General features: G+C 35.1%; 2 protein-coding genes and 1 long non-coding RNA gene across 4 annotated transcripts; 2 read left to right on the forward strand and 1 right to left on the reverse strand.

The window, feature by feature from the left end:
• Nucleotides 1–54: 54 nt before the first annotated feature.
• On the forward strand, nt 55–4,053 carry LOC147276062 (uncharacterized). The gene is made up of 3 exons (XR_015123975.1): nt 55–179; nt 903–1,138; nt 3,763–4,053. It is a non-coding gene; the product is annotated as an uncharacterized LOC147276062 (long non-coding RNA).
• Nucleotides 4,054–8,526: 4,473 nt separating this feature from the next.
• Nucleotides 8,527–11,149, reverse strand: LOC147276063 (uncharacterized). Of its 2 annotated transcripts, none has more exons than XM_086254410.1 (5): nt 11,075–11,149; nt 10,203–10,278; nt 9,978–10,075; nt 9,519–9,835; nt 8,527–9,216 (listed from the first exon to the last, which is right to left on the reverse strand). In XM_086254410.1, exons 2-5 carry the CDS (start codon nt 10,209–10,211, stop codon nt 8,816–8,818), a joined length of 825 nt encoding a protein of 274 aa, XP_086110536.1. In that variant the 5' UTR covers nt 10,212–10,278; nt 11,075–11,149; the 3' UTR covers nt 8,527–8,815. The 2 variants fall into 2 exon arrangements, with proteins under 2 accessions (XP_086110536.1, XP_086110537.1); XM_086254411.1 differs by having other exon boundaries at nt 11,019–11,083.
• Nucleotides 11,150–16,308: 5,159 nt separating this feature from the next.
• Nucleotides 16,309–22,903, forward strand: LOC147276064 (transcriptional corepressor LEUNIG_HOMOLOG-like). Its single transcript, XM_086253850.1, has 19 exons — nt 16,309–16,460; nt 16,589–16,658; nt 17,066–17,148; nt 17,334–17,431; nt 17,603–17,712; nt 17,822–18,111; nt 18,215–18,290; nt 18,422–18,533; nt 18,645–18,694; nt 18,788–19,027; nt 19,545–19,616; nt 19,866–20,087; nt 20,340–20,481; nt 20,565–20,674; nt 21,194–21,343; nt 21,572–21,727; nt 21,825–21,941; nt 22,076–22,273; nt 22,442–22,903. Exons 3-19 carry the CDS (start codon nt 17,117–17,119, stop codon nt 22,583–22,585), a joined length of 2,319 nt encoding a protein of 772 aa, XP_086109976.1. The 5' UTR covers nt 16,309–16,460; nt 16,589–16,658; nt 17,066–17,116; the 3' UTR covers nt 22,586–22,903.
• The last annotated feature ends 1,270 nt before the right edge of the window (nt 22,904–24,173 follow it).

A 24,173-nucleotide genomic window follows, 5' to 3' on the forward strand; every position in this document is an offset into this window, starting at 1 on the left:
AGTTGACGAAGTTGACCGGGTTGAGCCTCACTAATCACTATAGTGAATGAAGAAGAAGTTTACAGCCCCCACCCGACACCACCCACACCGCCGCTGGCCACGTGGCCAGACCACCCTCTCTCTGCGGTCCGGTGCAAGGGGAGGCCGGCCTCCAGAAAGATAAAGCTGACAGCCTCAAGGTTCAGATCGCTTGTTCACTCTTTTTTTCTGATTCACCGCTCTTCTCCTGATTTTTGTGCTGCTTCTGAAAGCTTATTTCTTTTCTAATATATCTTAATATTCTCTTTAATTACTTTTTGTTTCTTAATTGTCCAATTAAAGGGAATTGATTAACTGGGTTTTAAGTTTTAATTTCAAGAGAGGAATTTGTGATTACGATCTGGGTTTTTGTATAAACTTTGCATGTGGGTTTAGGTGTTTGGGTTCTCAGATAATAGTTAAGAAATTTTATTACCAATAAACGTCTGACGGCAAAATAAAAACATTAAAAAAAAAAAAAAGGAAAAGGAAGCAAACGGGAAACCTTGTAATCGAAGTAAATAAACCAAGAATGGAATTCCTAATACTAGTTGGAGTAGGATAATTGGACCAACTTGTTTTATATAATAATGAATGTAAAGCATCCTCGTATTGAATATTGAACATCGTCAGCCGCCCGCTAGTTAGTTTCTTTTTGATCGATCATCAAGTGTAATATTAGTGCCCTATTCTGTAAGCAAATTAGAGCTTTTACTGACAGCGCAATAACATAAACAATTTCTAACACCTATTATGCTCTTATTTCCTAACATGGACTCTTTAACATATGCTCTTATTCATTTGAGCAGATTTGTTCTTCTTGCTTCTAACATCTTGGCCACCATTATACATCTCCTTCCTTCTAACATATTAATTATGCTCAGTCCTTCTGCAGTGGCTGCGATCGCATCCTTCACCCCAAAGACAGTCCATGCCTCTACTGAGGAACCAGCAGAGGGGTTGTGGTTGGGAAGAACCATGAATGTGGCTGTCATTGCATTCTGCACCGAAGGGGCACTCAATTCCTTTAGAGAAGGATTCACAGGTTGTTGGAGAAGTATGAGGGGGTCGTAACTCCTGAGAGTCATGGGCAAACATACAGCGTCCTCCATATCCGCATGTACGTACCCTCCTTCATCCAGTTTATGGAAAGCTTTGTCTTATATTTTTTCTCAACAGTAGCATGAGCATGATAACTCTGCACCTGCATCAGCATTATTGTGAATAAATGCTAAAAAGAATTGTAAAGACTTCAAACTCTCAAAAATTTTATAAATCTTTTATAAACCTGGTTCTGGAGTGGGCGTGGCTGAAATGCATCTTGGTGGATGGCTGATGGTTCCTTCTTAGTCTGCTTAGCCTGAATTACATTATTACTGTTAATATTGCAGTAGCTAGAGTCTAGAGAGAATTTCAGAGAAGAAATATTGGCACCTTGTTCAGTGCTCTGAGAATAGAGCATTCCATCTCTAGTTCAAAACGGAGTGCAAGAGCCTCATTATTTTCATTGAGCAGTGCCTCGATAGATTCCAGCTGCTTTTTGAACTCTTTTGTCAATATCTGCAAATGAAAGCAGTTAGTTTAAGAAGAAAAAAAAAACTAAAAGAAAAAATATACAATGTAATTACCTCATAAATGTTGGAACCAGTTAGTTCGTTGGAGTCCATCTTGTAGGAAACAGAGTGTTGAGTCTAAGATTCTATTATATTGATCAAAAAATACAAAAGAAACAACAATAAAAACCTAATTCGCAAATGGTCACCAAATTTCAGAATTTAGAGATTCACGAAACTAAAGAGTTATTACAGAGAGCAAGTGAAAAATAAAATAGATGAATTAGATTACAGATATGCTCAAATTAAAATTCAGGAGATAAAGTGCGATCAAAAGCAAGAAGAACAAATCAAAAGGATAAAGATACAGTCATTCAAACTCTCAGAGATTGAACATGCAAAAGATTAGATTAAAAGCACAGAAATTCAAAGATTGAACTCACTTGATCAAAGATTCTTTGCAACCTGCAGTGTTGTGCTTTCTAGTTAGACGTTCAAGGGCATATGAGATAGCTACCTTGGGGGTTTAAATAGCTAAGTTGATGTGCATTTGGAGTGAGACAAAGTGTGCTTTGCTACCTGAATTAGACGTTCTAAGGCAATGACGCCTCAATCAAGATAAAAAAGACAGAGACAGAGCAATCGACAATTTCTGCAGCAGTAAAAATGGTGTGAGTCCTTTTGGGAATACTTTATTAGTTTCAAAATCTCAAATGGTGTGAGAAATTTCTAGAAATTATACGGTTATACCTATAAACACTATCAAATATGAATTATGATATAGAGGTTGGTGGCCGTACAGCCCAACACAAAATGTCTGTCGGACAGAAATTAAGAGAATATTTGTTGAGATGGCATTTTGATTGCAAGAGCAACTTCTTGTGTCCAGGCCAAAAGGCATATTCAATTAAATTTAGACAACTCCAAACACAAATTCTATTAAAAATCAATAAACAAACACATAAATCTTAGAAGGAAAAGTTTTCACTTTACTGTATATTGGAGGGTCTCCGATGTCCCTTAGGTTCACGTTCATGGTCAAAAGCTGATCAATTCAATTGAGTTTTTCTTCAGTTACAGACGGGCGAATGGCCCAAAAGTGAGTCTCTTTTTTTTTTTTGAGGGCCCGTTTGTAATAAAAAAAAAACTCACTTTTGGGTCATTCGCCCCGTCTGTAACTGAAAAAAAACTCACTTGAATTGATCAGCTTTTGACCATGAACGTGAACCTAAGGGACATCGGAGACCCTCCAATATACTGTAAAGTGAACACTTTTCCTTCTAAGATTTATATGTTTATTTATTGATTTTGAATAGAATTTGTGTGTGGAGTTGTCTAAATTTAATTGAATATGCCTTTTGGCTTGGACACAATAAGTGCTCTTGCAGTCAAAATGCCATCTCAGCAAATATTCTCTTAATTTATGTCCGGCAGACATTTTGTGTTGGGTCGTACAGCCACCAGCCTCTATCTCTTAATTCATATTTAATTGTGTTCATAAGTATAACCGTATAATTTCTAGAAATTTCTCACACCATTTGAGATTTTGAAACTAATAAAGTACTCACACCATTTTTACTGCTGCAGAAATTGTCGACTGCTCTGTCTCTGTCTTTTTTATCTTAGACTAAAGCGTCATTGCCTTAGAACGTCTAATTCAAGTAGCAAAGCACACTATGTCTCACTCCAAATGCACAGAAACTTAGCTATTTAAACCCCCCAAAGCTTGCTATCTCATATGCCCTTGAACATCTAGCTAGAAAGCACAACACTGCAGGTTGCAAAGAATCTTTGATCGAGTGAGTTCAATCTTTGAATTTTTGTGCTTTTAATCTAATCTCTGAGAGTTTGAATGGCTGTATCTTTATCCTTTTGATCGCACTTTATTTCCTGAATTGTAATTTGAGCGTATAATCTAATTCATCTATTTTATTTTTCGCTCGCTCTCTGTAATAACTCTTTAATTTTGTGAATCTCTGAATTTGGTGACCGTTTGCGAATTAGGTTTTGATTGTAGTTTCTTTTCTGTTTTTTGATCAATATAATAGAATTATAGACTCAACACTTTGTTTCCTACAAGATGGACTCCAACGAACTAACTGGTTCTGACATTTATGAGGTAGTTACATTGTATATTTTTCCTCTAGTTTTTTTTTTTCTTTCTTCTTAAACTAACTGCTTTCATTTGCAGATGTTGGCAAAAGAGTTCAAAAAGCAGCTGGAATCTATCGAGACACTAAATAATGAGGCTCTTGCACTTCGTTTTGAACTAGAGATGGAACGATCTGTTCTCGGAGCACTAAACAAGGTGCCAACATTTCTTCTCTGAAATTCTCTCTAGACTCTAGCTACTGCAATATTAACAATAATAATGTAATTTAGGCTAAGGAGGAGCCATCCACCAAGATGCATTTCAGCCACGCCCACTCCAGAACCAGATTTATAAAAAATTTAGCAGTTTGAAGTCTTTACAATTCTTTTTAGCATTTATTCTCAATAATGCAGGTGCAGAGTTATCATGCTCATGCTACTGTTGAGAAAAAAAACAAGACAAAGCTTTGCATAAACTTGGTGAAGGGCTGAAACAAAAAATCTATCCTATCGTAGGGGATGTCAGATGTGAAAATCACCATGGATTCAGAGGTTGGTTGATTTCGCGGAGAGAGAGGTTTCAGATTTCTTTTCTTTTCTGGTTCTACAGTTGGATTTTGGATTTTTTAACCGGTCGTGAAGTCCACACGTAAAACGTTAGGCAAGGAAATTGGTGGCGGGTACACATCAGCCCAGTTGGTTAGGCCCATATGAACATTTATCTACTGGTTTCTAACCTTCTACGAAGTCCTGTCAAGCCCAAATCCAAACCCAACCAGTTTCAACATAAATAAAAATAAATAAGAAAAGCTCCTTATAAATAAATTGATCACACAATCATGTGATGTTATAATCACACCAAAATTTTCCATGTGGTAAGGAGTGAGAAATAATAGGCCATGAGTTCGATTTTGAGCCCATCCAAGTATCCAACATGCCAAAGAAAAAACAATGAGGATTATTTTGAGGAAGTGGTGTAGAGTAATTTTTTGGGTGCCAAAAAATCTCAATATGAAATCGTATATGGGATATATGTTAGAAATATAGGGAAGGTTCATGCAATGTTAGAAAATGAATATATCCATCAGGACCATCACAAGCTGGTCATGGTGATGAAGATGGAAGAGCAGAAGCTGGTAATGGTGATGGTCCTGATGGATATATTCATTTTCTTGACTTGGAAGACATGCAATCTGGCACTTCATATGCGAGGACAAGTCTTTTTAGAGTATTCAAGGTTGACCTGGAGACTGGCAGCTATTGTTAATTAGGGTACCAGCTATTGGTGACTAGCTATTGTTTTTGGCACATTGTGGTTCCTTCTCCCTTCCAACAAGTGATTTCAAAGAGTTACAAAGAAATTGCATTTTCTTTGCAAAAAATAGATCTTTGGGTTTCCGTTCGTTAGAGTCATTTAACTCTCGTGAGGTTGGTGTATTCTATCTTGATACCGGAAGAATTGAGCATTCCTTTCCAAGTTCTATTTTGTCACTAAGGTCTAAACTCACTTGGTTCTCTCCAACTTTATAGTAAACAAATAGATAGAGATCAAGAATTTATATATTTAAGTTTGCTTAAGAATTCTTGTTTTTTTATTTTCAAAGAAAAAAAAGTTCCAGTGTAAATTGGAGTATTTGATCAAGAATCATGGTTAGCACTCTAGCTTTACTAACCTCCTCTTTGGTGGGATTGTACTCCCAGCAGCTTTGATTTGAAGGTCTATGCATTGCTCATGAATATCAGTCTTGTTGTGAACTACAACTTCTTGTCATCTTCTTGATCAGATTCCTGCAGTACATGCTTCATTAGCTCTTTTAATTTAATTTTTATATATAATTTAATTTAATTAGCTAGCTAAGCTCGCCAAACCACTCTTGGTCTTACCTATTTTGAACACGAAAGAAACAGAGGAAATATGCAAAAGCAAAATTGAGAGTTACATTGAGGGAACCCAAGGCCTACGCTTACACACAATGGTGTTGAGTTACAGAAATAGAAAAATCTCAGCAAACTACCCAAACCCCAAACCATAAGAAAACAGTTGACTTATATATCCTTAATTACCAACAAATACGAATTCAACAAAGACTTATATATAAGAGGGAGAACTAAGAACTCCATCATTTTCTTCAACACTTCTCCCCTTAGTTTTTTGGCCCTTTGCCCCTTTCCCTTGCACACCTAAACAAAAGGTTGTGATGTTTTTTATTTGGTTTGTTTAATTAGTAGTTTATGACTCCAATGGAGTCTTTAATTACCAAATAGTTTTATTTGTTTTTTAGGGTTTAATTTAGTTGTATTTTTCTTTATTTAGTTGGAAAATATCCGATCGATATTCGTATCTTCTTATCTAGGTAAGAAAAAAAAAAAAAAAAAAGGTTACGAGCATTGGTCTATTCCTCTATCTTACACGATAATAATGTTTGATGTTCTTTATTACTATTGATTTACAATAGGATCAACAAGATCTATGGTTATTACAACGTTATTCAATTGAGAATCTATGCCTAATGGTTTACCCTTTCTGATTTCCTATTGATCGAAGACAAGCTGTATAGGAAAATAACAGTCAACTGTCATGCATGAGCACTCGGTTAACTTTGCCATTTCTTTTTGGATTTAGGCATTGTGGGATAAGGTTAAAAAAACAGAGAAGTGATTCTTAATAAAATTGTTGTATTAAACCATTTATAAAATGAACAGTGAAAAAAATCTATTTCATTTGTGAGAAAATGAACTAAACAATATCTGAATGCATGAAAATATATTTGTATATATGCTATAAGCGTGTAAATGTGTAATCTAGTCATGGCCAAAAAAAAAGCGTGTAATCTAGAACTTTCCCTACTGCATACGTGTACTAGTTGTGTGCTACTGTATGAATTTGGGGGAGGGGGGAAAAGGACAAAAGACAAAAGAAAGGGAATTTGGTATCACGCATATAGAAGAAGATCACGTGAGAATGGTAATGTGGGAAATGGCATGAATGAATGCATGATCATCTAGTCATGCATAAAAATATAGACATACATACATGACATGCATTCTGTTTCTGTTTAATATAGCAACATACATTATACATGGCATGCCATATATGATGACATAGATGGAGTGATGGACATCATAGAAAGCGAAAGAGAGAGAGAGCAAGTCAGTCCAAAAAATCAAAAAGAGAGAGAGAGAGAGGTAAGGCAAATCAGTAACCGAACCGTTTTGTGATACCTTGGCAGAGTAGGCAATGGTGCGCCGACCTGATTCCGCTACGCCTCGAAATCTCATTCCACCACTCCACCATTATATAAGTAAGAGAATGAAACCCCCTAATACATTGTTCACTATTTTCATACATTCTATATTCTGAGCAAGAGTATTCTCTCAACTCTGAAGCAGGGAGAATTTCAGTGTTTTTCAAGGTAAACACTGACTCTATTTTCATACGCTCATCTAATAACCTCTGTATCTTCTACTTAATTCATCTTTGACTCTCTCTCTCTCTATGTGATTCTCCATCTCTTTCTCTCTTCTCTTAGATCAAAAATGGGTGGGAAGAGCTATAAGGGTGGTCAAAAGTTTAAGGGCAACGGAAACGAGGGTGTGCGTATATGGACTCCTATCATCACTCATCTCCCGCTCCACTGGACTGTGTTAAAAAAACAAAGAGAAATGGGAGAAGAAGAAGCAAAGTGGACGCTGAGAGTGAGAGTCTACCAGTTTTCTAGAAAAAATTGAGTTTGTGATATTCTAGAAAAACTGGTACTCTCACTCTCAGCGTCCACTTTGCTTCTTCTTCTCCCATTTCTCTTTGTTTTTTAACACAGTCCAGTGGAGCGGGAGATGAGTGACGGAAGGAGTCCATATACGCACACCCTGTTTCCCTTGTCGTTAAACTTTTGACCACCCTTATAGCTCTTCTCACCCATTTTTGATCTAAGAGAGAGAGAAAGAGATCGAGAATCACATAGAGAGAGAGAGTCAAAAGATGAATTAAGTAAGTAGAAGATACATAGGTTATTAGATGAGCGTATGAAAATAGAGTCAGTGTTTACCTTGAAAAACACTGAAATTCTCCCTGCTTCAGAGTTGAGAGAATACTCTTGCTCAGACTAACTAGAATGTACAATCGGATATTTTCCTGATTCACCGCTCTTCAGATCGGATATTTTCCTGGTTCAGATCGCTTGTTCACTCTTTTTTTTTTTTTTTGATTCACCGCTCTTCTCCTAATTTTTGTGCTGCTTCTGAAAGCTTATTTCTTTTCTAATATATGTTAATATTCTCTTTAATTACTTTTTGTTTCTTAATTGTCCAATTAAAGGGAATTTGATTAACTGGGTTTTAAGTTTTAATTTTAAGAGAGGAATTTGTGATTACGATCTGATTAACTTAGTTGGGAAATATCCGATCGATATTTGTATCTTCCTATCTAGGTAATTTAAAAAAAAGGGTTTTGAGCATTGGTCTATTCCTCTTAGAGGATAATAATGTTTGATGCTCTTTATTACCATTGATTTACATTAAGATCAACAAGATCTACAGTTATTACAACGTTATTCAATTGAGAATCTATGCCTAATGGTTAACCCTTTCTGATTTCCTATTGATCGAAGACAAGCTGTATAGGAAAATAATAGTCCCTGTCATGCATGAGCACTCAGTTAACTTTGCCATTTCTTTTTGGATTTAGGCATTGTGGGATAAGGTTTGAAATACACGTACACTTCTAATCAATGTGTTCCTTTGAGTTTTGCTTGGTTTCCTTTCTTCATCGAACCCCCCAGCAAAGACAAAAAAGGAGATGCAAATACCACCTAGCTAGTTAGCCCATCATGGCCAATATGATGTAGCTGGCAACTATCAAACGAGCCTACAATAGAAATATTATTGACCAGAAAATAAAAACTAAAAACCCTCAGCAGCATCATTTATCAGACAAGCCTTGCTCAGTTTGGTACAAGTGCCACTGTTGATCACTTCTACACATAACTTATTTGTAATTGTAACAATATGTCACAATAAAATACAAATTGCATTAAAAAGGTGGTATGGAGATGTACCCCAATTCCCACATTTAGCAAATTGCATAACAGCTTCCTATAAATAATTGCCCAATTCAAACTCAATCAACCCAACTCTGAAATAAATATTGTAAACTCTCAAATGCTCTGTGGCACCGTCGAACTTGTATGACCATATCTCTGCATCACTCTTCTGGTTGCAAGTGCTGCAGCCTCACTTGCATGAAATGTTCCACTCGCCATGATTGCGGCAAATTCAGCAGCTATCTCCTCTTGTACCTTACTCCGAGCATCCCCAAGAGGATCTACAACCCCATTGGCAGGTTTAACAACAGATGGCGCAATACTCGATGTTCCCCGCTCCTCTGACTTGGTGGGCTGCCCTCCAGATTTCGATTTGTCAGTCTCTTTGTTGGAACCATTAGTCAAGGGTTTCACAACATTCGTTGTTGGCTGAACCATGGAAGGTGGCCTGAATTGTGGAACTTGAGGAGCAGCACCAGCTTTCAATGTTGCTTCTAGATTCTGTAGCATGGGCACTGCAAAACAAAGTAAGAAAACAATGGGTCATGCTGAGCAAACTCAAATGCATTATTGAGTGTTTAAGCACATGGATTCCCTATTAATAATCCACATAATCCTCTAAATTGCCAAAACCAAAAACACCAAGCATGGAAGATTCTGAGTATACTACTCTGTATACTACTCTGGATCAATTAGAAACAAACAAAGAAAATTCATATAAAAGACAGCACAAAATATAAATTAGCTTTCAGAATCAAATAAAATTGAGTATTAACTAATAATAGGACAGGAGAGAGAAATTAGAAAAATAACTTACAAATAAGGGCACCCATTGGACTGTTCATAACCTCATTGGGAAGCTGTAGAATATAATCGGGAATGGTTGCTCCCACCAAAAATTGAGCAACCTCATTGCTAAAATTATTGCAATTGTGGTTGAGCAGACTATAAGTTTCCGCAGTATACCGGGGACTGATTTCCTGTAAATACACTTCAAATACATCCTTGGGCACATGTGTGACACCCAATTCTACTACTCGTATTGGTGTTCCATATGGTGTCAGTCCAGCAGAAGCATGTTGTATGCCTCCCCCAAAATAGTACTCATTACCATAAACCACAACTCCTGTGTGCCTGTCATTCAAATTACAAATACAGGATTTGAAACCTTATGCCTTTATGTCTTGCTAAGAAGAAAAAAATGATAATAAAGGGTACTTCTTTCAGACATTAGCATACTCCACACTTGTGCATTCTATCAAACAGAAACACTTACCATATGCCCTCAATGGCTTTCCCCAAGAATGCCATGGACATCTGCCTGGCTAGTCCCTGGCTTAGGTCATATACATTCAATGTGACCTTGTGACCCTCCTGCAACCAAGTTTTTAACACATCAATTCAAAAAATGCATTGCAAACCCAACAAAAAAGAAACATGAGGAAAATAGCATACAAACTACATTAAAATACAATAGAAACATAGTGAGAATAATGCACACCTCTGCCATCTCCAACAATTCAATATTAGAATGCTCGGTAGAATAGAATGTGAGGTATTGAACTGATCAATATAACCTATTCAAATCACAATCAAAACTGATAAGGATTTCCAATAAAAAAATAATCCATAAGGAAAATCTAAGGGGAAAAGGCAATGCATAGAATTCCAAGTAAATGAAAGAGTTCAATGTACAAAGACAAAAGAAATTACTAAATATGCCAACGCCGTTCTAAACAGCTAGCGCAAACAACAAGGACATTTTCTGCTTGGTTCTCAAATCAGGCAATTTCATGCCTAGCATGCAAATAAAAAATTGACCCCAATCCTAAAATTGATATATAAAGCTGCAACCTACATTTAAATTATCTGCCTATCACAACTATAAATAAATCCTAAATTATGCACATAAATCACCAAGTATATTCAGAAAACTTTTTTCTTTATTTAAATATCATACAAATAGGTTCCATACAGCATGGGATATGAAATTTTCAATACACAACCCGTAATTGCAACTACATTGTCAGAATTAGTCCAATTACTATATAAATCAACATCTAGATCCTGAATTTACATCCAAAGAAGACCTTCTCAATACTCAAGTTTCAGAATACCAAATAACAATGATCAACAACATCAGATCCAGAAAACCAAACACAAAAACCCAAAGCCCAAGCAAAAATATCCAAACTTGGTAAAATTATGAAGTTGTATTAAAAAATTTTCTATAAATCTCAGAAATTTGAGCAATTAATCAATAATAATGCATTGCAAAACGAAAAAACAAATGAAATTGAATTACAGATAGCCCAACCAATTAGGTCTTGAATTGTGCTTTGACCATAAAATGTGAGAGAGAAAGAGACGCGCCTGAGCTCGAAGACAAGATGAAAGCTCCGTTGCTCTGCGATTGTACACCAAAGAAGAGGGAACTTTCTTTGGGAGTTGGGACCCCCCCGTCTTATATACTCCCAAACTAATTGACGAGCGCTTGGATTCCATTGGTTTCTATGACCTTCTAGAACTTACCAACCACTTATATTCGAACACGTGTATTGTCATTCAATGCCCACGGTCCCTCTACAAATTTTATTTTATTTTCTGGCGCGACCTCGCGTTTACCTGTTCCCTTCCCGCTGGGATTCCCCTCGAAAATTCACACATTTATTTTTTATCTAAATTCACATAATAGTCACACATTTTTCTTAAACTCCATTTTTATTTTAAAACAATAAAGTAAAAAGTTTCCGTTGTATTGTATCTAATTATCTATGTCTATTTATCTATGTAGGACGAGTTATTTACACTTATATTTTTTGAAATTTATTATTTTTTCATATGCACTTTTGAAGTTTTAAAAATTACACATACATTCTTGAAATTTCAAAACAATTGCATATAACTCATGTAAGAGAAAACAATAAATAAATAAAAAAGAAGATATTTGTATTGAGGTTAGACCTTATACCTTGAGCAATCTTATTAGGCTATTTCAATCCTTAACATGTTTTTTTGCATATTTTTTCATCATTTTTTCGTCTCACTGTAGATGATTATATGTAACAGTTTTAAAACCTCAGAAAGTGTATATATAATTTTTAAAACTCCAAAAGGTGTATGTAAAAAAATAATAAACCTCAAAAGTATAAATGTAAATAATTTTATGTAGGACAGTAGGAGGAATGTTTGGCGAAATTTTCAAAAATACCTAAAGATATCTTTAATTTTTTTCAACTTTTATATAAATGATTCTTTTTTATTAGTAAATTATTTTTGTTACATGGATCGAATTCTAAATCTAATCTAGTAATAATTTTTACCGTACCAACTTTTACCACTTATCCTAACTTAAATTGCAGCAATTCTAATATTTAAATTGCAGATACAACGAGCTTTTTACTGTGTAACCTTTCACAAGCTGATCATGAGAGGTTCATATATGTACAACATTGTACTAAAGTTTTATTCATAAACGTTAAGTCATTTAGATGTTAGAGAAAAGGGCCACAACTTAAGGAAATTGACCAAATAGCCACATTTTTTAACATTAGACAATTTCGCTCAACATTTGCTAGTACATGTTGTTAAGAGTCGCGTGTGTGGACAAATTAAAGTTGCACCTCTTTGCTCCAAAACGATTTATTTCAATTTCAACTATAAAATTGTAATATGACTAGCAAGTAGCAACTAAAAAAATGATTTTCAACTAAAGCATACACCACGGTATATAATGAACAAAATTAAAGTTAAAAATAAGAGGTTTAGTTAGCAACTTAGCATACCTACCATGTACACAAATAACAATTTTAAATTTTTATTACTAAATGTAAATGACTTACCTTAAGTGGTAAAATACATCGTATGTACATATTATTGTAACGATTATTAAGGTCTATTCAAGTGAGATCTCACTTATCACACTTTTGACAAAGATACATTTATGTTAAACATACACCACGTAAGTAATGAACAAAATTAAAACTGAAAAAAAGACTTTTGGTTAAGCATATATCATATAAGTATATAACTAAATAACGGAATTTCATAAATTTTATTATGAAAAACATATGACTTTTCTTAACGTTCATTGAAGTGAGATCTCACCCATCACACTTTTAGTTAAATATACCACCATCGTAAAAAGATCAGATACCATCACTTTTTTTTTATAGGTAAGTAATGATAAATATGCTACAAATAGTCTGTTTTTTCTTGGTTTTTTAATGTATTTTGGAAAACTTGTTCGAGTCATTACGCCATTACCCAATCATTGGCGCCCACACAACTAATCCAAAGGCTGATGTCGAAACCCGGCCACAACGTGAAGCGTCTATATACGGACAGACAACTTAACAATTTAAGTTATTAAGTTAAAGTACTTGACAATGTTTAAAAATAATAACATTTAATAGATTAAATAAAGAACAATAAAATAAAATTATTTGAAGCTAAAGATATTAAAGTACTTAAAGAACTTCTCTACAAAAGTGCCAAAAAAACAAAATAATAACATTACTTGGTATGGTTTTTAGTGTTGGTGGGAAATTTGAGATTAAAAAGTTATTTTTTCTGGAAAAAATGTGGGAGGAAAATAAGAACATGCAAACATAGGTTTATATAGATTAGACTGATTAGATGAATTAAACAAGTATAATATGATTGATACAATTAATACATGCGTGCTGTGGTTGTTGTGGATGTTGGTTCTTAGTACATGCTGAATGGTAGGGGTTGAATCCTCTCGATGATATATTGATACAACTAATACGGTATTTTTGCAGATTTTCAACATTGAACTGAGGTGTATCTTGGTGATAGATTGGCGATAATTTCGAGCATTTCAGCAATATTACGAAATATTTCGACGATAAATTGACGGTTTCATTGTATAACATAACAGATATATCTCACCGTTAATTGAGCCTAAAAAGGTTGACAATTAAGTCCAAAATATCCTTTAGGCGATAATTTTGAATTTAAAGACTATGATAAATTTATGAAATTGAAATTTAGAACATTGTTATCTTATCCCTATGTACATATAGGCTTCTTTTAGGCTCATAATTATCATCAAATTTTGAAATTTAAATTGGATATCTGTTGATTGAACTTTTTAAAACCTGATCGATTTACTAATTTGTATGCTTGATTTTGTACCCCTTTTTTTATATATAATTCTGTGCAAACCATTATGTTCTAGCTCTTGTTGTATTTCATTCAATAACATTGTGTTCATGGAGAATCAAAGTTGGGAAGTGGTGGATGAGTTCACAGACTGCTATACATGGGTGGTAGGTGTAATTGAACCCGAACCGAGTTGGTATGCACCAAGTTATTGGTGAATATCAAGGCCAACATTTCAGTGGTGCCGTCCAGGAAAGATTTGGAGGATGAGGAAGCTAGATGAGTACGCGCGACTACGTATTGTCAGAATATCTAAAATGCCCTGTGCATTGTTACGAGGATCAACTCCAAGTTGACCTATTAGTCATGGATAATATTGACAATGTCATATCATCAATGACTGCCCCAATATCTCACAAGCTTTCTAGCCTGAATGTACCCTCTGAAACTCATCCATTTATATATAGCACATACAATATTGTGTGATGCCTATACCACCGCGACAGATCCTATACGTAATATCGGCCGCAAGATTTTGCATATGCAAGCTAGTAATTGTTTATGTTTGTGTTATATATTGACGCGTATATACCGGATTTTGATGACCCTCGTACGAGTGTTGCCGGAGGTGTAAGTGATCCACTGCCATAAGTTTATAATTGGTCCAGTACTACTGCCAAAACCTAATTAAGTTTGTTGGTCCAGTACTACTGCCAAAGTAATATGAAGAACAGATGAGAAGAACATAGCCTATATATATGTCTGCAATGTGAACATGCATGTCGTTGTATGCATGTAGTTGTACGTAGGTCCAAAACATCATTGTTGACTTTGTATTCGAATGCTGCGAATTGTCTGCTTTTTTATTTTATATCTATTTATTGGAATTGTCTACATAATTATGAGAAACCCATGATCAATATAGAGGACTGGTATACATTACTAGAGCAATGCTATGCTAGCTTATGTGGACATACAACCCCATGGTCAATAGACGTTTGGCATATTTGACAGGCTCTCTCTTACTTTGAAATCCCAATATTATCATTTTATGATATTTTGAAAAAGCGTTTGACAACAATTTGCTAGGGCAAAAATTCTCAAAGAAAACGATGTTAACGAGGTTGGGAATTGGGATTAAGTTATAATCTGAATAAAAAAAAATTCTCATTTTACATCTTTGCATAGATGAAAAAGTATTATAGAACAGTCACATTTAAAAAAAATTCACAAAAATTCGAAAAATGAATGAAAGATTTCTTCATGAATAATCTGATTGATTAATCAAATCTTCCTCTAACTAGAGTCAACATTGCTAGTGCGTGTTTATCAAATCTTCCTCTATATCTTGATATATATGATCGATTAGCAATGCTACTATTTCCACCCTCATATAATCGTGTCCTATTTTTCTACCCACTATTTTATAAAAATATTAATTACTTGTTTATTTTTTGTACAATAACCTCTAAAGGAAAATCACTTTGGGTTCATAATCTATAATTTCTTCTCTTTTTTTTTTCTATAGAGATTTATTCACAATCTTACTCTAAGATATTGAAAGTTTCGAATCATTTCTAATTTCCCAAAGTTTTCACATTTTTAAAATTTTTCATTTGTTCTCTTATTCACATTCTCATCTTAACATCAAAGTTTTTGGACACATAACATAAAAGTGTCTTGGACACATAACATAAAAGTGGCTTGACACATTACCAAAGTTTGAATATATGGGTTGATTTAACCTTGTCCCCGGGTTCATGGAAGAAAGGTAACTGGTGAACAAAATTAAATTGAAAAGAAGATTTTTTGTTAAGTATATGTCATGCAACTGAATAACGAAATTTCAAATCCTTAACCGGTTAAATCTATCATATTTATTATTGTAACTTTTATTGAAATGAGATATCACATATCACATATCGTACTTATGTAAAATATGTAATTAAGCATGCGTAATGTAACTGAATAACAAAATTTCAAATTTTATTACTATATATGAATGACTTTCTTTAAGAGGTTAAATACATCGTATAATCATCGTAATATTAATGGAGTGATTACTATATATATGAATGACTTTTATTAAGTGGTTAAGTACATTGTATGCATAATCGCAACATTAATTGGAGTGGGTTCACGCCTATCACACTTCTGTAAACGATTCTCGACCATCAAAAAAAAAGTACCAACGATCACTTGATAGACAAGTAATCGAGAAATGTGCTACAAATAGTTTTTTAATTTTGAACAATTCCTTTTTTTTTATTAAAATATTTTTAAGGAAACTCGTTCGAGGCATTACGCCATTAACCAATCATCGGCGCCCACACAACCGATCCAAAGGACGATGTCGAAACACAGAAGGCGAACATTTATCACTTTACCTACGGACCAGACAACACAACCATTACTCCGAACCTCCGCTTCGGCTCCATACCTATCAAGCACCCTGTTAAATTGTTAATATCTCTGTCCCCGATTCCTACTCCACTTTTCCTCTTTCACTGTTAAAAGCTCAGGTCCTGTACTTCAGTTACACTCAAGAGTCAGGAGGACTCGATTGTTTTCTCGGCAGAGAAAGCGTTACAGAAACTCTTCCACACTCTCTTTGAAGTGACTTGCTAAGCATGTAAGGTTTCAGATCACTCTCACTGTACGGAAATTTCAATTTTATTTCGAGGATAGATAATTTTCGTTCTTCAATACCGAGCTTTGCTGAATTTTGTTTGGTTTTGGTTGTTTTCTTGGTTTATGTAGCTCGTGTTAGGGTTTACGAGGTGGAGTTCTCACGGGATGGTACTGTAGGCTTTGATCCGTTGTTTCACTGGTATGGTTTTAGCTGAATTCCGATGACAAGTGTTAGAATTATGTGTGTTGTTTTTGAGTTTCACTCTGTTTGGTTGCTCAGAAACTTACCTTGATGGATGGAGGGAAAAATTCATGGAGTTGTGCATTATCTGATTTTTAGTTACTTGAAAATGTTAAGTCTAATTCATACAGCTAATTTGAAGTTCGAGTCATAATTGAGCTAATAATTGTAAAACAACATAAAGTACATGGTTGAATTCCGTTTTCTTTTCTTTTCTTCAGGTTTTATGGGAACCAAACAGAGCTTCCTTCTTTCTTCTTTTTTTTTTTAATTTTTCTTTTTTGATAAAAAATAATTTCTTAGTTATTTTAGTTGAATTTATTTTGATTTGAGGATCTAAAGCTGCAGGTGATATATAATTGCAGAGAAAACCAGTGATTTCGATTCTCTTTGCACTTGTTTAATAAAGGCACACTATGGCACAGAGTAATTGGGAAGCCGATAAGATGTAAGTATTGCATTAATCAAATTGTTTTTATTTTCTATCTGCATGTGTAATTTTCCATGTCGGTAGTTTGTTTTCCATGTCGGTAGTTTGTTGTTGGGTGTTGTTCTTTTCCGTTTACTGCTTTGAATTGATCATCAGTTTGGCATTGGCATTCACCCAATTCTTGACTTGCTTCTCTGCTACAGGCTTGATGTTTATATTCATGATTATTTGTTGAAAAGAAAATTAATTGCTTCTGCAAATGCGTTTATGACTGAAGGGAAAGTGGCTACAGATCCAGTAGGTAATGTTGTCAGCTTTTGATTCTTTCTTAATTAACTTATTGATTATTTATGTTCTTATGTATCATAAGTTGTTCGCTTGTTACTTGCTAGATTTACTTAGTGTGCATTAATTGAAATATCTTAAAAGTAATTATGGTAGAGAGTAACCTGTTTTAGATTTGAATATCCAGCAATTGATGCACCAGGAGGATTTCTCTTTGAATGGTGGTCTGTTTTCTGGGACATATTCATTGCAAGGACAAATGAGAAGCATTCAGAGGCTGCTGCTGCTTACATTGAGGTACTTTCATGTGCTCTATATAGATTTTGTTATGTTCGCAATAAATTTTTTTTTTTTTTCAGGAAAAAATGACTGTGGGGATTTTTTTTTTGTTTCTGAATATGTTAAGACACAGCAAATTAAGGCAAGGGAGCAACAACAGCTACAACTGCAGCAGCTGCAGCTATTGCAGCAGCGTAATGGTCAGTTACAGCGCAGGGATCCTAATCCTGCCCTTGGTGGTTCTATAAATGCTATAAACTCTGAGGGAGTAATGGGGCAACCGTCAGCCAGCGTGCTAGCCATGAAAATGTATGAAGAGCGTATGAAACACCCTCACTCGATGGATCCAGAGACATCCCCAGTCCTTATTGATGCCAATAGAATGGCCCTTCTCAAATCAGCTACAAATCCACAAGGGTATGTTCTCCTTAGTTTTCATATTTACTTTTGGTTTTTATCCCTTCATTTCTTTTTCCTGGCTGGAATGGATCATTCATCTGTTTGGTTCTTGTTGATTCAGCCAGTTGGTACAAAGCAATTCTGGGAACATGCCTACTGCTTTGCAGCAAATGCATGCACGAACTCCTTTGACCACTGTAACTACTCAGCCTACAACCTTTACTCTTCATCCATTTTTCTTTTTTAAAATGTATTATATTTTGGTTTCTTTGCCTTTTCTTTTCTAGCATGCTGAGCAATTTAATATGTGCACTTGTGGAGATTGTAGGAAATCAAAAGCGAAGCTAACTTGGGTGCCACTCAGAAAAGTTTGCCGATGGATCCTTCATCAATTTATGGACAAGCAATTTTACACTCAAAATCTGGACTGGGTGGTGCAGGTAACATTACTTGACCCTATCTTTTTTAGATACTGTCCACCCATGGTTGTTGGGAAGAATGGTCACTGTGCTTAGAAATTTTACATATGAATGCGTCCGTTCTTCCTTCAGGATTGAGTCAAGGTGTTACGGGACTTCCTTTGAAGGGTTGGCCTCTAACTGTAAGTTATATCTGGCTCTTTCTTCCTGGATGTTTCTTCTATCCATTGTGAACTTATACAACTCTTTGTTGCAAAAACTGCTCCATCATACAGGGAATCGACCAATTACGACCGAACATGGGTGTACAAGTACAGAAACCTAATCTGCAGGCCCAAAATCAGCTCCTTTTGGCATCTCAACAACAGCAAGTCTTGGCGCAGGCCCAAGCTCAAAATAACCTTGGAAATTCAACAAACTATGGAGATATGGATCCTCGTAGGTTTTGTGGATTGCCTAGGGGTAGTTTGAATGCAAAAGATGGTCAATCTCCTGTGCAATCAAGTTCACCAAAGGTAACCTTTCCAACGTCAGAGACTCATTTCATGTAAATTAGGATACGTGGTAGGCATGTTCATGCATGGATAGAGAGTTGAAACTTTGTTATTTTACCTTTTTTACATAATTATGCTAGCCTTCTTACCTTTAAGGTTTTGCTATGTGACATATTTTTCTTATAATGATTAAGAGTCTTATTTATTTTACATGGCATGTGGTACTTGCCCCAGAATAATGAAACTTCATGGGCTTAAAATTAGGTGCTTGTATAATAATCACTTTTTTTTTTTTTTTTTTTGTAAAATCCCCAAAGAGCATATATGACCTATTTTTGAATAGTTTAGGATGCTTTTAAATCTATTATCTTTAATGCTCCTGCTCCATTTTCTGCAAATCATGTCTTTTAGGCCTTTAATGAATTTTCACTGGTTCTTTCTTTTGAGTCAGTGTGTTGATATTTATTGTTTTCAAAAACATTATTCCTTTGAGAGGTTCAAAATGTCTTACTTTTGAGCCTTGGTTGGTGTTCAACAGATAAAAATGGCTCAGGTGCAACACTCTTCTTCCCAACAACATGACCAATTGCAACAGCTGCAAATGCAACAGGTTGTGCATAGTTATGCAGAATTAGACCTTGTACTTTTTGTGTAAGCCCTTCATCAGGGATTCAAGATTGGGCAAAGAGCTTTATTTTATTATACGAGTTAATTACTGATGGGAGCTGTTTCACAGAACTAAATATATAGAAAATGATGATATGATTCCTGCTACCATCTTATGATTTTTCAGATAGGACCTGATATTTTTCATTTTAAGATTAAGCTGATCAGCTTCTATCGCTGTTTTCCCCTGCAGAATAACAGAAAAAGGAAACAACACTCTTCGTCTGGACCTGCCAACAGCACTGGCACAGGAAACACGGTTGGTCCTTCACCTAGTTCTCCACCATCAACTCACACACCTGGTGATGGAATTAACACAGCCAGTAGTCTGCAGCATGTTAACAGCATGCCAAAAAGCTTGATGATGTATGGTCAAGAAGGAACAGGAGGTCTTCCTTCATCTTCCAATTTACTGGTATGCCAACATTAAAAATAGACGTGAACTTCTTAGTTTTTTCCCTTCTTCTGGCATACAGTTACTTGGAGGATATGTGAAGTACACATATTTGAGTTGGTTCGAAAATGTGTCCAATATGCCGAATTATATATTGATTTTTCCGAATATGTTTTGAGTATCAATATTTGTTGACATCTTATGGATGCTGAAAAGAAGAAGTTAGATAAAGTGGGATGACTCTTCTTCTAAGAGCATCTTTTCCTGGTGCAGGAAGACATTGAACGATTTGGAGATGTTGGTGCTTTAGAAGATAATGTGGAATCATTTTTGTCACATGATGGGGGAGACGGGAGGGATCTGTATGGAACAATTAAGCAGAGTCCGACTGAGCACCGTAAAGAGCCTTCTAAAGGTAACTTCAACTTATATACATTTTATATGAAGAGTGAGATTTTCTTCATTCTACTTAAGCCGTGGCCACACTCTCCAATTCAGGTTTTACGTTTGGTGAAGTTGGTTGCATACGGACTAGAAACAGCAAGGTTACCTGCTGTCACTTTTCTTCTGATGGGAAGTTGCTGGCTAGCGCTGGACATGACAAAAAGGTATTTACATGGTATAATAAGACATATCAAAGATCATAGATGTTGTGATTTACTGATAAGATAGATACCTTTTTTGTTGGTATGAAGCATCAGTGTTTTGTGCAGTGTTAGTATGATCTCTTTGTTCAACACTAAATAGGAATGAATGGCTTGAACTTTTAACCCCAATCTTCGGGAAAAATTTCTTCATGCCATTAAATCAATAGATCCTTGGCCTAATGCATACCTGTACATTTCTTGTGATGTGGTATTTTTTAATCATTTTTATATGTTAAACGACATGACCTACTGGATTTTACAGTTCTCACTAGCTTCCATCAAGGTCAGGAACTCTGTTCCAAACAAGCAGGGTGCGCATGCACATTGTTGAAGGAATGGAGAGGCCAAAAGTTAAAAGAAATAATAATTACTACTGGTTCAGTAGATAATATAGTTATTTATATGCATGTAAGGAAAGGTATTATTAATTCTGGAGCTTAAAGGAATAAGAATAGTTATTTTGTTTGTTATATGTATCAGGTTGTCATCTGGAACATGGATACCCTGCAGACAGAGAGTACTCCTGAAGAACACAAGCTAATTATCACAGATGTTCGTTTTAGACCAAATTCATCTCAGCTGGCAACAGCTTCACTTGACAAAACTGTACGATTATGGGATGCAGCCAATGTAATTGTCTTTGCTCTCTTTGATGTATTATCAGCTTCAAATTGGGGTGTACCTTGATACATTAATAATTTCACCTTGGAGGGATTTTTATTTTATTATCTTTTATTTTTGTAATTCTAGCCTTTAGAAACCTTGTTTTAGAGGCTATGTTATGCGAGATATGGAGTTTGTGTAATTTGTATGCATTTTCATTATACAGGTGTTGACTTATTTATCCTTTTTTGGCAGCCAAACTATTGTTTGCAAGCATTTACAGGGCACAATTCATCTGTTATGTCCCTTGACTTCCACCCAAAGAAGACTGATTTATTTTGTTCCTGTGATCATGACAATGAAATTCGCTACTGGAGTATCAATCCATTCTCCTGTACTCGTATTTCCAAGGTTTGTAATCTTTTGTTCTTTCTTCCAAGTCTAGTGTTTTTTATTTATATAAAGCTGTATTGATCACCCCAAAAATTGTCCCTATCATTTGGAGCAGGGAGGTACTGCACAAGTGAGATTTCAACCAAGAATTGGACAACTACTGGCGGCTGCATCGGATAAAGTTGTTTCCATCTTTGATGTCGAAACTGACAGGCAGACACGCTCATTCCAGGTACCATGCCTGTAAATTTAGTATTTTGTGGCTGACTAACTAGTCTACCTGATTGGAAACGTTAGTCTGTTGCTTTAGGAACAAGTAAATAGATCTTATTCGCTATACAATTTGATCATCAATTTAAATTTCAGGGGCACTCTGATATGGTAAACTACATTTGTTGGGATGCAAATGGAGATTATCTGGCATCTGTCAGTCAGAACTTGGTGAAGATTTGGTCGATAGCTTCAGGAGAGTGTATTCAGGAGCTCAGCTCTAACGGGAACCAGTTCCATTCTTGTGTCTTTCACCCAAGTTATCCAACTCTCTTGGTGATTGGAGGAATCTCGGTAATTTCTTACATTCTTCTAGCAATAATTTCATAAACAAATATGCAAGAAGCATGTGATCCTATATGTAGTAACTGGAATTGTTAATGGATTACAATGTATGTGAAATACATTGTTTTGTAAAAATCTGATTTACTGCTAATAGTTGCTTTCATGCTTGTTATCTAGTCTTTGGAGCTGTGGAACATGGCTGAGAATAAGAGCATGACAATTTCAGCACACGAGAATATAATCTCAGCTCTGGCCCAGTCACCTGGCACCGGAAGGGTTGCATCCGCAAGTCATGACAGCTCCGTCAAGTTATGGAATTAAATTCTACTATTTTGGTGGTAACATCTTATATTCTTGGAGAGGCTTTGGTGCAGCAATCTGGAGGGGGAAGCAGTGGCAGACATGTAGAGTTCGGTTTCAAGTATAATATTATAGTAAATAGATTTCATATGCAGTATTTTAAAATATAAATAGTTTATGAGTAAATTAATCTAAGCGAGTGGCTCTTCTAGGCGGGCAGCTGTGTGACAACACAACAGTGAAAGCCGCGCATTCGTGTAACATGCTATGGTCTCAACGCCCTTAATTTCTGGTCAAACATTTTTCTGATTAAAAGTAGAATGACTTTACTTTTTCTTTTGGGTTGGTTTCTTTTTCTAATCTAATTTGTTATATAAATTCCTGATCTAATGATGATTTGTTTGTCTATTTCTTCTTAGGAAAGTACTAGTAATGGCCACACCCTTGTAATTGTCAAACTATTAATTTGTGCTTGAAAGTCGAAAAACAAAGTCACATATAATCCTTCGATGGTGGGTTGCTATTGAAACCCTCAAACCAAGAGTTTGGAAACTTGAGATATGAAATGTGGTAGAGTTGGAAAGCAAGCATGACTACAAGACAAAACATAGAACGAGTGGTTAAAGTGAAACCACAGTCAATCCTTTTCTCTAACATAATTGTAGCTATTAATCATTGTTCAAGTCATATCAACGAGTCACTTTCCCATCTTACTTTTTTCACTATGTATTCTTTCCCAATAAGAAAAAGACGAATAATTTTTAATACTTTGCACCGTTTGAGAGTAGTGATTTAATATCTAATTATTTATCATAATTTTATAATTATTAGTCTCAACATGCGTTTCGCATGCTATCGTACTATCCTTTTGTAGCAGAAATGTTTTCTTATTTTCATTTTGTTTTCACAAGGTGAAAGAGTATGTACTCCAATCTTAATGTTCCTTTTGCTTTTGGCTTGTTTTGTGCAGCATTTGTTTTTTTTTTTTCCTAGATATATTAAATTTGTTTAACAAATAATGTATTAGTATACAACTATAAGTATTAATATTTTACTAGTTAAAAAAGAACACATATTTAAATAAAATAAAACACTACTACATTATTTGACCAATAGATTTTTGTAATTAAATTCTTAACCTTAACACTCTTAACTAAGGTCAAAGCATAGGAATGAATTTTTTTGAAAACTAGCCCTTTTTTGCTTGCTTCGAGAACTTTTAAACATTTTTTATAGTTTTAGAATAATAATTCTCGAGTGGTGTTCGAGTTTTTATCGAGTAGTGCTAAAAGTAGTCAACAAGATTCGAGCACCACTCAAGATGAGCTCAAAAACTATTTGAAGGTTATAATTCTAAAACTTGAAAAATAGGTTAAATAAATGTCTTAAATTTCTCCTAATTTTTCAATGGAGTATTGTAGTTTACAGAAGCATCCAAAACTAATAGATAGAGGGGAGTTGGACGTAATGTACGTATGTATATAACCCCTAGAATAAAAGTTAAAACTGTTACTAAAAAGTCTAAGGGGGGGGCTATTCAGACCACCCAAATATGCTGAGTTCATCACCCCATTAATTTTTTATTCCTTTTTGCCCATTTTGCCCTTGC

This window comes from Dryas octopetala, chromosome 8 (genome assembly GCF_963921425.1).
Source record: "Dryas octopetala chromosome 8, drDryOcto1.1, whole genome shotgun sequence".
In the NCBI taxonomy this organism is placed as follows: Eukaryota; Viridiplantae; Streptophyta; class Magnoliopsida; order Rosales; family Rosaceae; genus Dryas; species Dryas octopetala.

Coding starts and splice junctions, on each gene's coding strand:
- LOC147276063 (XM_086254410.1), bottom strand. Junction 9,836..9,977: donor AAAGCCATTGAGGGCATATG/GTAAGTGTTTCT, acceptor TTTGAATGACAG/GCACACAGGAGTTGTGGTTT. Junction 9,217..9,518: donor TCCAATGGGTGCCCTTATTT/GTAAGTTATTTT, acceptor TTTGTTTTGCAG/TGCCCATGCTACAGAATCTA.
- LOC147276064 (XM_086253850.1), top strand. CDS start 17,117: ATGGCACAGAGTAATTGGGAAGCCGATAAGAT. Junction 17,432..17,602: donor AGTGGCTACAGATCCAGTAG/GTAATGTTGTCA, acceptor TTGAATATCCAG/CAATTGATGCACCAGGAGGA. Junction 18,534..18,644: donor ATCTGGACTGGGTGGTGCAG/GTAACATTACTT, acceptor TTCTTCCTTCAG/GATTGAGTCAAGGTGTTACG.